Below are 16,130 nucleotides of genomic sequence, written 5' to 3'. Positions count from 1 at the left end.
CTCACTCTCAGATCTTTTCAACAAATGGACGGTGCTAAATATCATCACCAACCGAAGAGCAGAAGTCAGCATTTTGACAACACAAATAGTCAGATTTTATATACATGCACACATAAAACAGTAACTCTCTCTGCTTCCAAGGCATCAAAAATTATTTAGAGCGACCTTAATTATCTGATCCCAGACAAGCACTTGACACCACACAGAAAGCATCCATTACATCCATGGTGACGAACTGTTTGGTCGGCAATGGCAGTGTACAGGCTATGACATAAACTCCTTTAACAGAACCAGATACACAAACATGGCTTAGTGAATGACTGACTGAGTTTGGTTTTACGCCGCTTTTAGCAATATTCCAGCAACATCACGGCGTGGGGACACCAGAAATGGGCTTCTGCACGGGCTTTTAATGAAAGAAGCTGGACAATGATACACAATGGAAGTCTATCCTTGCAAAGTGGCAAACACTGGAAATGAATCACACAACATCTCTTTAGAGAAAATAAGTGATTAAGTCAACAGTCAACACCATACCGGTAAGTTAAAAGCAATGCTAGCTGAGACAAAGGAAATGCCTTCGTCCATTTCTTTAGTTTGGATCTTGCATTTAGCCCTTTCCAAGCATTACAACATTAACGCGACTGAAAACAAATATCTCGGCCCAACTTGGGTGGCCTGACAAAAATTCCTTCTACAAGGAATCATATTGTGGATCATATTACACATGAGGATGTTTCCCCCCAGCTAAGCTGATCCGGAGATCCTGTACATCTGGATGTTCTTGATAGCACATCCTGTATGTCAGGCATGTTGACGCTTGATTCCCACAGTTCCAGAGTACAGGATATGAGTAAATCCCGCTTGTGCGCTTGATGATAGTCTCGTGTAATAAGAGTGATGCATGGTGGAGGTTACCTCTCATGACATGTCAATATATATCTGCGAACAACTGTCATCTGATAACAAAGCAGAAGATTTCTGACATCACTAATGTCATTCCTTCACCAACAGTGTCATCTTTACTTATTCTCATTATCAAGCTCATCAGATGCTGTTTGATCTCTGTTGTAAATCATATGACAGACATGACACTTAGGAGAAGGGGAGGTAACTCCCATCAAGTTGAGTGATGTTTCAAATGTCCCTGCTCCAGTCAACTTTCACTTGTGTCCCTCAATTATGTCCAGATTATTCCAACTGTACACACCTACATGTAAATTGAAAGGATGGTAGAAATGCTACAAGCACCACTGTGGATTTCATTAACTTCTTCAGCTGTTTGCACAAAGCTCCCTTTGCTATATCCTCTTTCCATGATAATATCAACCAAAGTGACTGGAGAGCTGTAATACCACTAAATCATAATACATCCAATGTATCATGGCAGATGCTGTTGGACCAGGAGCACTAGTGGTCAATGGAGTGAGCATCTATCAGGCAGACACTGGTTCCTCCACGTTGATGTGGGAGATGAAACGGAGGCGGAGTTGAAGAGCAGGGTCGGAAGATTGCGTATCACCTTCTCCATCGCCATGTTTCACACCATCTCCAATGAACATATACTTGATGTGGTACCTGGTGATAGCTAAGGAACACACAAAAATAGGGCTGTGAGGGTTCATTTTTCAGTTAGAAATCAGCATCAATGTCTCTAGATACAAAAATTGCTTATGGAGATTTTGATTTTACAGTTATTGACTTATGAATGTGGACATTGTTCACAAATCACATGTGCCAAGAAACCATCTGTCCCTTTTAAAGCAGAGCCACCAAAATATCCGGAGTGAGTGAGTGAGTTTGTGGGTAGGTGGGCGAAAGTGAGTGAATGAGTGAGTTTGAGGATGCGTGGGTGGGTGAATGGGTGAGTGAATGAGTTTGTGGGTGGGTGCGCGAGTGGGAGGGGTGACAGTGAGTGAAGCTGAGCCAGCTATTTTGACTCAGCTTTCAACAGTATTTCATTTATATCACAGAGTGAAAGATTAATCAGGAGGAAAACCTAATGTGATGCAGGCCTCCAGACATTTTCCTTTGGTGAAACCAATCAGTATGAGTATGGTGCTGACAAACCTCATAAGTACATAGACACAGTGATTCTGGGATTCAAAACACATTCAGATCACTGGGATCCAACTCAGCACAGGATGATGCATTAAATGACAGAACCACAAACCACACAGTGATGATGTGCCTGGTATCTGAGTGGGTGAGTGAGTTTAGTTTTCGCCGCGACTCAGCAATATTACAGCTATATGGCGGTGGTCTGTTAATAATCGAAGTCTGGACCAGACAATCCAGTGATCAACAGCATGAGCATTGATCTTCGCATTGTGGGAACCGATGACATGTGTTAACCAAGTCAGCAAGCCTGCTGACCTTCACCCGATCCGTTGCTTAGCCTCTTCTACGACAAGCATGGGTTACTGAAGATCAATATTCCAACCCGGACCTTCACAGGTCGTCTGGCGTCTGAGATACACACAAAGGAAGGATACAGGAAGTCACAGATGGGGTCCATGAAGTTGAGGTGTTCACATGACTTGTCAACAGTCATCAGGATCTCATACAGCTCCACCGTCAGCTGCAACAATAACAACCACAGATAGCAATGTAGGTGGTAGCAGTATTATAGGCCCACTGCCACAGAGCAATCTTAACACTATGACAATAGTAAGTTCCATACATTGGTAGCAGTATTATAGGCCCACTGCCACACAGCAATCTTAACACTATGACAAATAGTAAGTTCCATACATTGGTAGCAGTATTATAGGCCCACTGCCACAGAGCAATCTTTAACACTGACAATAGTAAGTTCCATACATTGGTAGCAGTATAATAGGCCCACTGCCACAGAGCAATCTTAACACTCCATGACAATAGTAAATCTCCATACATTGGTGAGAGAGAGAGGTTTATTCAAGTAAAGGGGCCACAGGCCCATTATACAAAATGTACAAAAAGTGCAAAGGTCTAACAAGCCATAAAATATTCAATATTAGCACAAGTGCTAATCAGCAGATACAAGAGGCTGTAGGGTACTATACACTCAAGAATGCATTACGCTTCTTTAAAGCTAGATACACAAATTTTCCAAGATTATTAATAAGAAGTATATTCTTCTGGCCATGAACAACTGAGACAGTTTCTGTTGTGACGGGAAATTGTATTAATAATTTGGAATTGTCATTTCCTAAGATTATTATAAAATGGACATTCTAGGCAAAATGAAATTCGGGCTTTCTACAGTAGGAATAATACACAATGGACACAAGCTGCCTTCATTTCAGCTTTAGACCAAGGCTGCCTCTACCATATTCAATCATTAACATATGACTGAGCTTCTAATTCTACTTAAGGCAATAATGGAAATACTTTGCATTGAATTGATTAATGTAGAACTCTAAGCAAACTTTGTTTTTGATATTACTCAGAAAAATCAAGTTTAGAAAAACACAGCATATCACCTTTCCATGATTGGTTATGAACGTCAATACATCTTTGTTTGAACAGAGATAATGAAAGTAGTGACATTCCCAACATTCTGGTAAAACCAGGCATATCCAAAACCATATTGATTTAGAAGTCTTTTTTACACTTTAGTGCCCAACATGGCGCCCCTTTCTCTGCAGTTCGATATTAATATTCATACACTTTCTTTTAAAATAACATTATCAGCTTGAGATACCAGTCTTATCCAATATTTAATAATTTTACAGTAAATATTAACTTTAAGGGAGTGTCTACCAAGCTCGGCATGAGCTTAATATATTCGGGTGCTTCTTGGAAGATTGAGAACTTGTTTACAAAATTTGTCATGGATATTAATAACATTAGGTGCTGTGTGAAATCCCATACTCAGCTGCCATACAGTAAGATTGGGAGAATTTTAACATCAAATATTTTGAACAAAACATGAATGGGGAGATTTGAGAAATTAGGTATTGATGATCTGAGTATACCAAGAACTTTCCATGCTTGTTCTGCGAGGGGTTTTGAGTTATATACCACGAGCCTGAGCTGGATAAATGAACCCCTAAGTACTTTATAGGATGAGACAGTATCAATAACATTATTTTTTAGATAAAATCGTTCGCATTTCTTAAGTCTGCCACCCTTTCTAAACACAATGAATTTTACTCTTTGCTACATTGATTTTTAGTTTCCAACGGTCACAATAACCAACTAATTTGTCTAATCTCTTTTTGGAGACCACCAACAGAAAAGTCAAAGATTACAATGTCGTCAGCAAATAGTAATATAAACAGTTCAATTAGTTCCAGATTCACACCCCTCTGGTTATCTAATGCTAGGCTCTCTACAATATCATTTACGAAAAATGAGAACAAGAAAGGGGATAGTTGGCAACCCTGGCGGACGCCATTTTGGCACTCAAAAAATGCTGTATATCCTTCATTTATAGAGACACATGATCTTACAGATTTGTACATGTTTTCAATAATCTGAATAATTTCCCTTTAACATTTCCCAACCACAGTTTATAGAAGAGACTGTTCCTGTCAACCAGAATCAAACGCAGCTTTCAAGTCAATAAAAGCACAGTATAATCTTCCTTTATACAGAGAGAGGTATCTTTGAACGATCGAATTCAATATAAATATATTATCATGGGTTTTGGAATCCATGTCTAAAGCCTGCCTGTTCTGGGGCAAGGAAACTTTCCCGCTCAGCCCAGAGAGTTAGTCTAGTACTTATAATTTTTGAAAATATTTTGCCAGATACTTCAAGTAAGGTTATAGGCCGGTAGTTGGCTGGATCAGTGACATTACCCTTCTTGAAAATAGGAATAATTACTCCTACTGTCCACTCAGTCGGATAGATACCCGTAGATAGGACACCGTTAAATAAAGATTTCAACATGTCTATGCATTCTCTTGGGGCGCTTTTGAAGAATTCAATAGCAATACCTTATACCTGGGGATTTGCCACATTGCATACTGTTTATGGCATCTACAATTTCCTGATAACTTATTTCGTTATCTAGATCATCATAATTTGCAGATTGTTCAATAAATTCTTCACTGATAGACAAAACAAATTGATTCACCTCATTATAGAATTCCTCATACTCCACTGAGAAATGCAGACCTTGGAAGAGATCATGAAAGTGTAAGTTCCAATCTATAGGTTTTATCTTATTTTTTGTAAATTGTGATTTAGGTTTGACAGTTTTCCAAAACAATTTATTATCTTTTAGTACATAGTGCACTGCATAGTTTATCAGTAAAGTCTGCCAAAGATGCTGACTGCTTAGATGCACATAGCTGTTTATAGGAGGACCACGAATCGATGTACCGTTGTCGGTCACAAGAACCGTTACTGGCATGGAAGGCACAGGTAAGCGTCGAGCTACATTTCGTGCTGCAAGGCATTCATCATCGTACCAGTTGTCTCCCTTGTGTATATGTGATCCGACCAGTTGGCGTTGCTTACAGTGTTCGGCGCATGACTCGACAGTGGCATGAAACAAAGAGGAAGCACTGTTGATATCATTGTTTTCAATATGGCTATTAAAAATTTCCATAACATTTGGCTCTAATGATTGCCAATTAGTAGCGAATTCAGACAGGGATTCTCCCTTTAAAGAGAATTTGATCTTTGGTGTTAGATTGTACAACTTAGTGGTAGTGTTTACACCCATATCAAACAGCAATGAGAATGTCACTGGTAAATGAGTCAATTCTACTTCTTCAGAATTGAACAATGAAAAGGCATTATCAGAGCATAAAAAGTTTTCCTTCTTTGCAAATTTTGCAATCAAACGCTTATCCTTCCAATAGTAAAATGTCTTGTTGGGGAAATAGTTTTGTGCCGCCGTATTAAAACAGAACATCTGCAAACAAAAGCGAAAACAAAACTTTTCACATCAACAAGAAGTCTCTGATAACAGTGGAGTCTAATAATTGTAAAATTCCGACTAGACACTCAGAGCAAATAGTGATGTTTCATAAAAGAAAATAGTAAATGGAACATCTTGTATGGATCATGTCACTTCCAGTAATAGGAAATGCTTCCTTCATTAAAGATCACATATACTCTAGGGAGGTACAAATGCATAAATCATTTAATGGCATCGTTATAAATGAAACCCCGTCATTAAAACTACTCATTTCGACCCTTAATTAACTTAAATCGACCTTTTTGACAACACTGCAAAATTCTCTCCCGCAAACGAAATTTCAACCAATCAGAGGGGCGCGTCTCCGTGACGTAATGTGAGGTATTGATATGAGGGGCACTGTAGCATTCATGTACATTTCTGGGGGTAAATTATTTTGTTTACAGGTTTGTCTAAACCTGAAATTGGACAATTGTTGTGAAAAATGAAAGTAATGTGTTCTCACAATCTACTGTCATTTAATTTTGTCACCTGCTTTGCCTAGCTTGGAGTAGCTTCAGAGTTACAACTTGTTTTCATAGACTATTCTCGTCAAAATCGCTTTTTGTCATAATGCTAACCTGTGGGCTAGGTCTGCCTTTTGTTCCCCAATTTACTTAGGTGTTAAACCATTTATGTCAAGTAATTTCAATATGGTTAATTCAGTGGGTTGGCATTTCGGTACAAAGCAGACTCTAGCATGTCCGGAAGTAATTCAGACAGCGACAATCTGTCAATTCAATCTTCAATGAAGAAACAATCGCTTGGCCTCATTTGTTCGAGCCAGACGTTAGTGATGGTGAAAACGATGATCAGCCTCGCTCATCATGATCGACTAATATCTGCATTGTGGTGAGTGGACGTTAACCAGGTGAATGTAGCAAGACATTTATCGCACAATATTGTCACTTCGACCCCCACCTCGCTAAACTAACCACACGTTTTTCATATGTAATGGTTATAAGTGTACAAAAAAACAAAGTTTATTCGTTCTTTAACTTTAAAATGGAATTATCATCGTCCTAGCATAGATAAAAACGGTTGTGTTCTCTACTTGAGATAATGACACTTGACTCTATGTAAACAGATGCTTACTAAATATGTATATAATCACCAAACGGTGAGACTTTCAACATCACATAGAATAATAAATCAGTAAACTACCAAAATACACATTGTGCTCTGTTTACAACCGATGAAGACAGGAACTATGGTGAGCAAAATAGACTTTTCCCTCCGTTGTTTTTTTAGGAGCTATGTTCCTGGAGTAGGTATAATCGGCACTGATAGCCTACATGCAGAGGCAAGCAGAATTACGGGTTTGTTTCAAGTGTATTTGAGGGCTAGAAATCGCAAAAATGAAACAGAACCAAGTACCCGTTTTTGACACAAGAATGGATCTCTGAAATGCAGCCGAGGTCGCGGAGCCATGTACCTTCGAAGTAGTCCCGAAGAAATAGTTGCCTCTTTAACAGGCTGTAGCCCTGTTGTCCTTGGGTCTACAGTCAAAACTAGTGTTCTAAAATCGAGATGACCTGAGCTATCAGACGCAATCACTCAATATTTTATACAGGTTCTGAAAAAAGAAATTCATGTTTCACCTGGTAAGTTTGCTTTTGAGAAAATCGGGAAAAGGTCTGAAACTGTGAGAAGTAGCACTCAATATGGCGGCCATCGAAGGCGCATGTGGGCACTTTTGTGCTCAATGTGGAGGAGTTCCTGGACAATTGTCGAGTTCGACCTCAGCACATTTGGGAGCAAGCTACTGAGAAAACTTTAAAAAGACAAAGACGGCTAAACACTTAAAACAACTGTAGCTGCTAATCGGTGCATTTTAGCGACTTGACCCGTCCAGGCAAAACTGTTGAGAATTCGACTGCGCATCTGCACAAGAAATGTGGACGTTTTTGAACCATTGGTTCTGGAGATATTGCTGTCAAACTTTGTACTTTTGAAATAATGTTCAAGTATCTGTCCTTTACTATTGGGCGATTCTGAGCACTGCTATAGGAGCCATGGTTGGTACGAAAAAAAACGGAGGAATAATAAATAAGAATAATAATCCAAACGATTACAATAGGTCTCCCTGCCTTGAGGCATGAAGCGCACGTACGGTCCATGTTAGTGATAATACGAAAAACAGGCGCCTTTAGAACAAAAACGTATATATTCGTTTGAATGCATTATTAGTTCCACTTTTATACGTTTCGACATCCTTTCGCATCGTATGCGTTTACTCCAGTGCTTGCTGAAGTCATAAATTCCTCTGAACCCCGTTGAATAATCACGGTGGCGTCTTTTGCCGATGAGTTTCGATTTCATCATGACAAGTTTGTGACTCTTATGGTGAAATAACATCATATATGGGGCTGCAAATGGCAACTCCTCAAAGTTATTGGTATGCGGAATGATAGACCGTCTATGGAGGCTATTGCAAGAAATGTTGGTTAACATCCATGATGGTCGGCCAGAAAACAGCAGCAAACTAATGACTTTAAGGATCATTATCTTCAGAGTGACCCCGAGTGACACCTCCCAAGGATTCAGCCCTTCTCAGAATATCAACACTTCATCGGTTTATGTAAACTGGGGTGTTAAAATATCGTCGTTTGTTCAGAACGGAATAGATAAAATTGATAAATATAGATCCAGATGACCTATCAGACGTCCGTCTATTGGTGTATATATAGCTTGGTGTATATAGAGAAATATAATCAGTCATGGTTGTAATTCAACCTTCGATCTAGTTGTGAAAGGATGTTTTACCTCAGTGCAAACAACCACAATATGTACATACTGTCCTTGAAATGGATATGTGTTTGCTGTGAGTAGGTTTTTCAAAAATAACCCAGTTAAAAACAAATACTCTGAAGTAGCATTAACATGCCTGGCATTGCAACCGTTTTCTCAGACATTTTTAACGTTTACTTTGCCACACACAAAACATTTTGTGCACTAAATTACTACAGTAAGAATCCAATCTCACAAACGTTCGAACACAAAAGAACTAAGTTCTAATGTTGCGTATTGGTTTTCATGCTGACACCGGAAATCAGTCCTTGAAAGAACCATAGTGGGAAGCCAACAAACAACGAAGCAATGTGATAAATTTTGATTGTATTCTAAATTACTTAAGTTTATAATTTAATGCCATAGATATGACAGTGGCAAAATAGAGTAGCAATACACAACCAAGGGCAGTATGATACAAAAGCAGTGTTTATAGCAATAAATGCCGAGAGATAATATTCACGTCACTGCAAGACTGGTCAAGTTTCTGAAATAGGGTCGCCAGGGTAATAATGATATCCATACAACTGCTGGTCTTTTTGTAACTTTATAACAGAATATAGTGGAGAAGTAATTAGGTTAGTAGTACCCTGTAGTACCTTCCAGAACTATGTCTATATATAGCACGTCTAAATATAGCACACCACTGCCTATCACTGACTATATACAATGTATTGCCCTTGGAACATTGTCAAACAATGAATAGCACATAATGCTCTACCCTGCAAGGAAAGACAGTTTGGACGTCGTAAGAAAACATCTGCCAGAGCAGACGACCCATGAACTACAAGACGAACGCAGTCTAAGTAAACTTAGGCTCAGTATTATACGTTACACTGCTATACTTAGTCTAACAAAACCTTGTGGAAGGTCGCGTCAGCTGACCTTTTCAATGAACCAATCAGAACACAGCTTACCAAATCGCGAAAGTTGACATTCGCACATACCTTTTGAACTTTTACCTCGAAAAAGTTTTGTACCCTTAACGATTCCGAATGCTATTTTCCGTACGATCGCTTCCGTGTGATGCACATGGAGCACGCCACAAGAGTGAGTAAACAGTCGCTGACAGTCTAAGTAAACTTAGGCTCAGTATTATACGTTACACTGCTATACTTACTCTAACAAAACCTTGTGGAAGGTTGCGTCAGCTGACGCGTTAATAACCGTACATATGGGTTTTGTTTTGTTTTGGTATATCAAGGTGTAGGGGATTTTAATTTGTTCATCAGTTCTTTAAAAAAACATGGCAATCTAAGATTAGTGATCACTCGAATTTAGATTTGTGTGTATCTTTGAAGTCTACTTTATTTATTGAAAGCACATCAAAAGGATCTTAGGCGTGTGTTGATATTGTTACGAATAGGTGAAATACACACAATACAAATATTGGTAGAAGAGAAGATATTGTTAGAAATTTGAGAATTTTACATTTTGTCATATTTGTATTTCATTTTATGTTTAAATGCCCCATCTATTATGATTTGAGAAACAAAATGTTGGGTTGGCACAAATGGGAAACAATTGAACACTTTCACACATTATTTTGTAAATTTGTATTGGGAGTTTGAAAGGTGTGTTTGTGAGTGGACGTTTAGATATTGATTGTTAAATGGCTACGACGTGTGTCAGATATCGGTGTAAACTTATATGCATGTCTGGCAATACCTCATTCCGTTTAAGGAGAGGACGTTTTTATCACAATTCTCGGAGTTCCACTACGTGGAAAGGGTTATTTTGGCTCTGTAGACAAGAGGCTTGTTCAGCATAAAGACCAAGTACATCGCACAACAAACAAACAAACAAACAAGCCCTAGGTCTCAGAGCAACACAAAATGATATGCTGTATTAGAGAAAAAGCATTATAAACAGAACTGTGAAAGAAGGTGTTTTCACTATAAAATGCAGTTATTTAATATAAACTAATGCTTTGCTTACGTTCCGGAGTAACGTTTGTACAGCCTTCGACCATGATCATCTAGTTGAAATATACAATGTAATTCCTACAGACCAACAATGCGTTGCAATATTCAGAGTAATGTCATTAAAACTTCCAGTTTTAGCAGTTTTAGCTTACCATCATTACGGAACACAAGGGTGTTTAGTTTTGCTGAACTCTGAAGCCCCATTTCTTACAAAAGGATGCAATCAAACTATTCTGAAATGTCCATGTTAGATAATTTCACAGTCACTGTTGTTTTTGAGTAGATATCACAAATAGTGTTTAACATTTTACAATGGATAATTTGTTTTGATAAAACATACCATAGTAGGTCTTTGTGAAAGTCGTCAAATAGACAGTAGAATCTACTCTGAATTCACAGTGACTGAAGTGTGACAATATTATCAACAGCTGAGTATCTTACGAAAACGCCTGGCACTCTGAGTATTTCATATACAATCCTACAACATCCTTCAGTCGTAACATATGCTATATTTGGGATTACACTTTCTTAGTAAAGAACATATTCTAGTACTTTTTTGGGGTTGAGTCCATCCGGGATTCGAACCCACACCCTCAGAGTCAGGCACCTAATCGCCAGCACACAAAGTATGCCTAACTCTGAGGGTATGGGTTCGAATGCCGGATGGGACTCAACCCCAAAAAAGTACTACAATCTGTTCTTTACTAAGAAAGTGTAATCCCAAATATAACAACTGTTACATTTGACCACTTTCTAAAATGGCATTGTGTATTACATCCTTCAGTCGGTTTGAACATGTAAAGATTTTGTCGTAAATATCCATTAATGAAATACTTCTAAAATTCATTCACGCTGCCTTTCTTATGAAGAAGAAAAACTACCCTTCAAGACCACTGTACAGGCAAATCACCTTACACCTCATCACGCCCTACAGATATGCCACATATATATAAGTTAAACATTATAAGCTCATATTATTTCTATATGTTATAACTATTTAGAATACCGTCAGTGTCACCATTCTCGTTTTGTTTTCATATATTAGCATGGTAAAGTACGACGAGCCACCAGGTTGTAAAGAGATTCACTGAGTCTTCAGACTGACAGTGATTCGATATTCTGACTTCACTAGTTTGGAGAGTTGAATCAATGGTTCGGATGGAGTTCTTCTTATTGCTTACGAGCATGGTTCAGATGTTCAAGTTCGTCCCGCCAACAGATGAAATAATGAACCTAACGTATTCGCCAAATCCCTTTGAAGTGAAAGTAGTTGGGCGAAACTAAAATTGTTTGGATCAGCATTGCATCAGTCATTGTCTTCAGTCATTTTCTAAGTTTCCAATCGCAGAAATAAACCCATATATTGCTAGGCACAGAACTAAATTACGAAATCTGCAAATAGCCTCTCAAGATCAGCAAATGATCCCATAAATTGTATTTAAGTTAAACATACAGTTTTAGGTTCACAAAAAAATGACCAAATGGGGAGGGATCCATCAACAATAACAGACAGTGTCAAAAATCTTGAAAGAGGCGTGTTCCCGTTCTTAAACAGGGAATAGTGTAGGATGCTGTCTTGGAAAGGCGTGTATACAACCCCTTTTTCACTCTTCAATCATTTTGGTAGAGTCGGTTTTCCAATCTTGAAACTTACCCAACGACCCTGTCTAATATGTTTGTAAACAGCCAAGGGCAGATAATGTTATCCACTCACTGCTGCTCACTTCGCTTAAATTAACGACATTTTCTTTTCTTATCTTTTCTTATAACAGTTACAAAAACATAATTAAAAGATAAAGCTACTCTGTTTTCAAATTTGCGGTCCTTTATCGTTGATTTATGACCGCTAAGTGTAATTTAAAAACCGAACGCGTTAACACACGTAGATCTGGAGCCGCTTTGAATATACTGCCGCTTTTTCGCTGCTGACGGTTTTCCAGCTTCGTAGTTTCTTCACTGGGATTAGGGTCAAGAGATTCTTCTTCAAACTATTCTGTATTTACTTCAAAAACACCAAAAATGCTGCCGAGATAGAAATTGCCGATGTCCGACATGTTTGTTTACAAACAATAGGGTCAACGAGTTCGTTGTATTCATACGCGGTGAATGGGTCACTTTAATTAGCGGTCCTTAAACTGTCATTTAAGAACGGTTTTGGTGAGCTCTCAGCCAATCACAATCGAGTATCACACAATGTCGTTCTAGAATCTGCATGGTATTATTTAGTATGATCTAGTATACACTGATAAATGTTTCAACGTCGAGAAAGAAAACGAATGACAAATCCCGACTGGTTCCCCTAACTATGTGCACTGGATACCTGAGTAACCTCCTCCCACTGAATGGACACAACCTGTCTATCGAAGGAATTATATCATACGCCTATTCACCTAAGCAAACCCTGGTAAAAGTGCTTCATGGTCAATGATATATATAGAATCTCACCCAAGTGTCTTCTGATATCAATTATATCAACACGAGTTGTTAAAGTTACAAATATCCGAGGCTTGCCGAGGGTATTTTAAATTATCAACGAGTGTTGATATCAGAAGACACGAGGGTGAGATCCTATTTATCATCCAAAATCACTCTTCATTGATTTTCAATGAAAAATGTACATCTCTGAACACGGTACTGCCATTAGACTTGCAGTGCAGCGATGTCATAGCATTGTGACGTCATCAAGTACTTGACGTCATAGCATTGTCAAGGCATTGTACAAAATCTACTGTCAAATCTATATCTCCTAGGAGATATCGTTTGTTCTCACACAAGCGATATCTCCTGTGGAACACAGTTTTGGATGATATATAGAGAATCTCACCCAAGTGTCTTCTGATATCAATTATATCAACACGAGTTGATAAAGTTACAAATATCCGAGGCTTGCCGAGGATATTTTTACTTTATCAACGAGTGTTGATATATTTGATATCAGAAGACACGAGGGTGAGATTCTATTTGATCTCACACAAGCGATATCTCCTGTGGAACACAGTTTTGGATGATAAAAATATATAATTCATGGTATGATTATTTTGAACACTGATATCACGATTGACAAGATAGGCATGAACCGCAAGGTAATTTTGAGTAAGAATAGATCTCTAGTGCCCTCGGTGATTGGTTAATTGGGTGTCATGTGACGACGGGGGCAAAGGACGTTTGACATAATATCAGTCGTTGGTGTGTCTTGTCCACAATCGGCCAAGAACGGGAAAAGCCTCCATTGGATGGAATAATGGGCTTCACACATTCGCCAAGTGAATTCTAAGTAAAAGCTATTCCCCGAACATAATACTGTTTGGGTCACACACATACTCCCAAACATCCTCCATCCACAGAATCACAAGACGTTATCTGTACATGGCAGGTGGCGTGTTTAAAAAGTGGCTTCCACATCGTAGGTGGTTAACAGGACGGTCCGAAATCCTAACGAATATAATCAACCGGGTATAGAGTCAGACGTTATCCTGTTATCCCTAGAACACAAACCAGCACGATTTGCTTGGTGTCAAGCTCGGCGTCACTGGAATTCGACCGCCAATTTTGGGTAGGGTCACTGATTTCTTTTGTTCATAACTGATGGCAGAGCAGAAACAGTATATGCACAACGGAATATCTATGAGCAAGTACAGTTTCACGGACGTTAATTGGTGTGATGTGTGCGTTGGTGTGTGATGTGTGCGTTGGTGTGTGATGTGTGCGTTGGTGTGTGTGTGTGTGTGTGTGCGCGCGCGCGCGCGCGTTGGTGTGTGTGTGGGTGTGTGCGTGCGTGCGTGCGTGTGTGCGTGCGTGCGTGCGTGCGTGTGTGTGTGTGTGTGTGTGTGTGTGTGTGTGTGTGTGTGTGTGTGCTTGCTCTCACATGACTGTAGACCTGATCTTGTGAAGAGACAACACTTGAACGGACAAAGGTACATCACTGACATCATATACAGGTTTGTTGTACCACATTTCAATGACCATACTCTGAACACAACAGCAGTCTACGTGGACGAGAATGTTATGCCACAACGTACGGTTGGTGATTTCTTATGTCAAGAGGCGGTAACAGCTCGACCTTGGTCCGAAAACATGTATGGGACAGTACGAGTCACAGAATACACCAGGAATTCCTCCAGTACAAAATCTTGATGTATGGGAACAAGTCCTCCGTCCAATATCTCAATTTCAGTGATCGGCCGGGCACCTAGAATGTCGATTTGATTCTTGACATTTTTTATACCTCCTCCTTCAGCATCTGCTATTGTACAGTCCGTTTGAGTCAGAAACGGACCGATGAATTGCAAATTTTATCATGGTACAAAATTGCCACATAAATATAAATAGTACACATGTTTATCATTTACTTATACCCAACAGCTTTCTTATATTTGAAAATTTTCCGGACTCCACCAAAACAGTTGTTTAAGAAACTATCATCATTGAAAACGCAAAAGTTGTTATCTGTCGCGGCGCGGTGAAACCGCAGAAGCGGAACAGCCAGTCATGGCGGGGGACATCTCAAAATCTATTCCGGGAGACCTGTCGGTTCCTCGTCCGTCGTAGTGTCATAGTCACGACTGAAAAGGATGACAAGTGGTGCCACAGTTGCCTGTTGTAAGCCATCCCGAGACCAGTAACCTTGTTCAATGACGTTAGCTACCTTGTTGACACAGTTTTGCCAAGGTTCAGTCGTGATTTTGTTAAGGGATTCCTTAACCAAAACCTCTACGTCACGTAATCTAAAAGTTGTGTTTGAACTGGCAACATCTCCTTTGACAATACCCCATATCATTTCAATGGGGTTAAGGTCACAGTGATAGGGTTGAAGTCGCAGAATATCGTGACCCTTCCTTTTTATGTAACTGTCAACTTTGTAAAAAGGTTCACCTTTGTGGGTTCTTATGATCTCATATAGCTGAGGCTTCGTTGCCTTTGAAGGCCGTGCGATCTGAAATTTGTCGAGCCATGATATCATATCACCTTTTCGACTGTTCGATGTCGGGGCTTTACTGTCGGGGTCCTGCACGCTGTGGTATGGGGCATTGTCCATTACGATAAAAGACTTCTCTGGTAGAGCTGGTACCAACTTGTTTTTAACCCAATCGAGGAAAACCGCACCATTCATCTCGGAATGGTAGTCTCTGTTATCTGTGGACTTTGTCCTGAATACCAAGTCGCAGCCTGGGAGAAAGCCTTTACTGGAGCAACCAGCATGGAGAATGATTAGTCTCTCTCCTTTCCATAGAGGTAGCTTTCTATGTGACCCCTTATCACCCCCATCGGGTACCCACTGACTGCTGGCAGTGTGCGAGGCATTGACCCAGGTCTCGTCCAAGTACACTGGCTCGAACCCTTCCTCGCGCTTCTTCTTTATAACCCTGAGAAAATTATTTCTCAAGCGAACGATATCAGGGCATTCACAGAGTACTGACCTATTTTCCCCGAAATTTTCTTATAACGATACCCGAAAGAGTGTAAGAGTCGCCAGACCGTGTACTTTGATACTCTGAGGTTGTGTTCTTGCTTCAAAT

The 16,130-nt window shown here is 39.5% G+C and overlaps 1 protein-coding gene across 1 annotated transcript in view; it reads right to left on the bottom strand.

Annotated features, from left to right (window-relative positions):
• LOC124288275 (tryptase gamma-like) overlaps positions 1 to 1,537 on the bottom strand; it is a 7,846-nt gene extending 6,309 nt beyond the window's left edge. Inside the window, exon 1 of the mRNA XM_046724789.1 lies at positions 1,447 to 1,537. Within this exon, the coding sequence (XP_046580745.1) occupies positions 1,447 to 1,537 (91 nt within the window). The remainder of the gene's footprint in view (positions 1 to 1,446) is intronic.
• Positions 1,538 to 16,130: the final 14,593 nt, after the last annotated feature.

The sequence above is a fragment of the Haliotis rubra genome, unplaced genomic scaffold (assembly GCF_003918875.1).
Source record: "Haliotis rubra isolate DU_JTF1 unplaced genomic scaffold, ASM391887v1 Scf414, whole genome shotgun sequence".
NCBI lineage: Eukaryota > Metazoa > Mollusca > Gastropoda > Lepetellida > Haliotidae > Haliotis > Haliotis rubra.
Note: the sequence above shows the minus strand (reverse complement) of the source record. Positions and strands in the feature narration are given on the sequence as shown.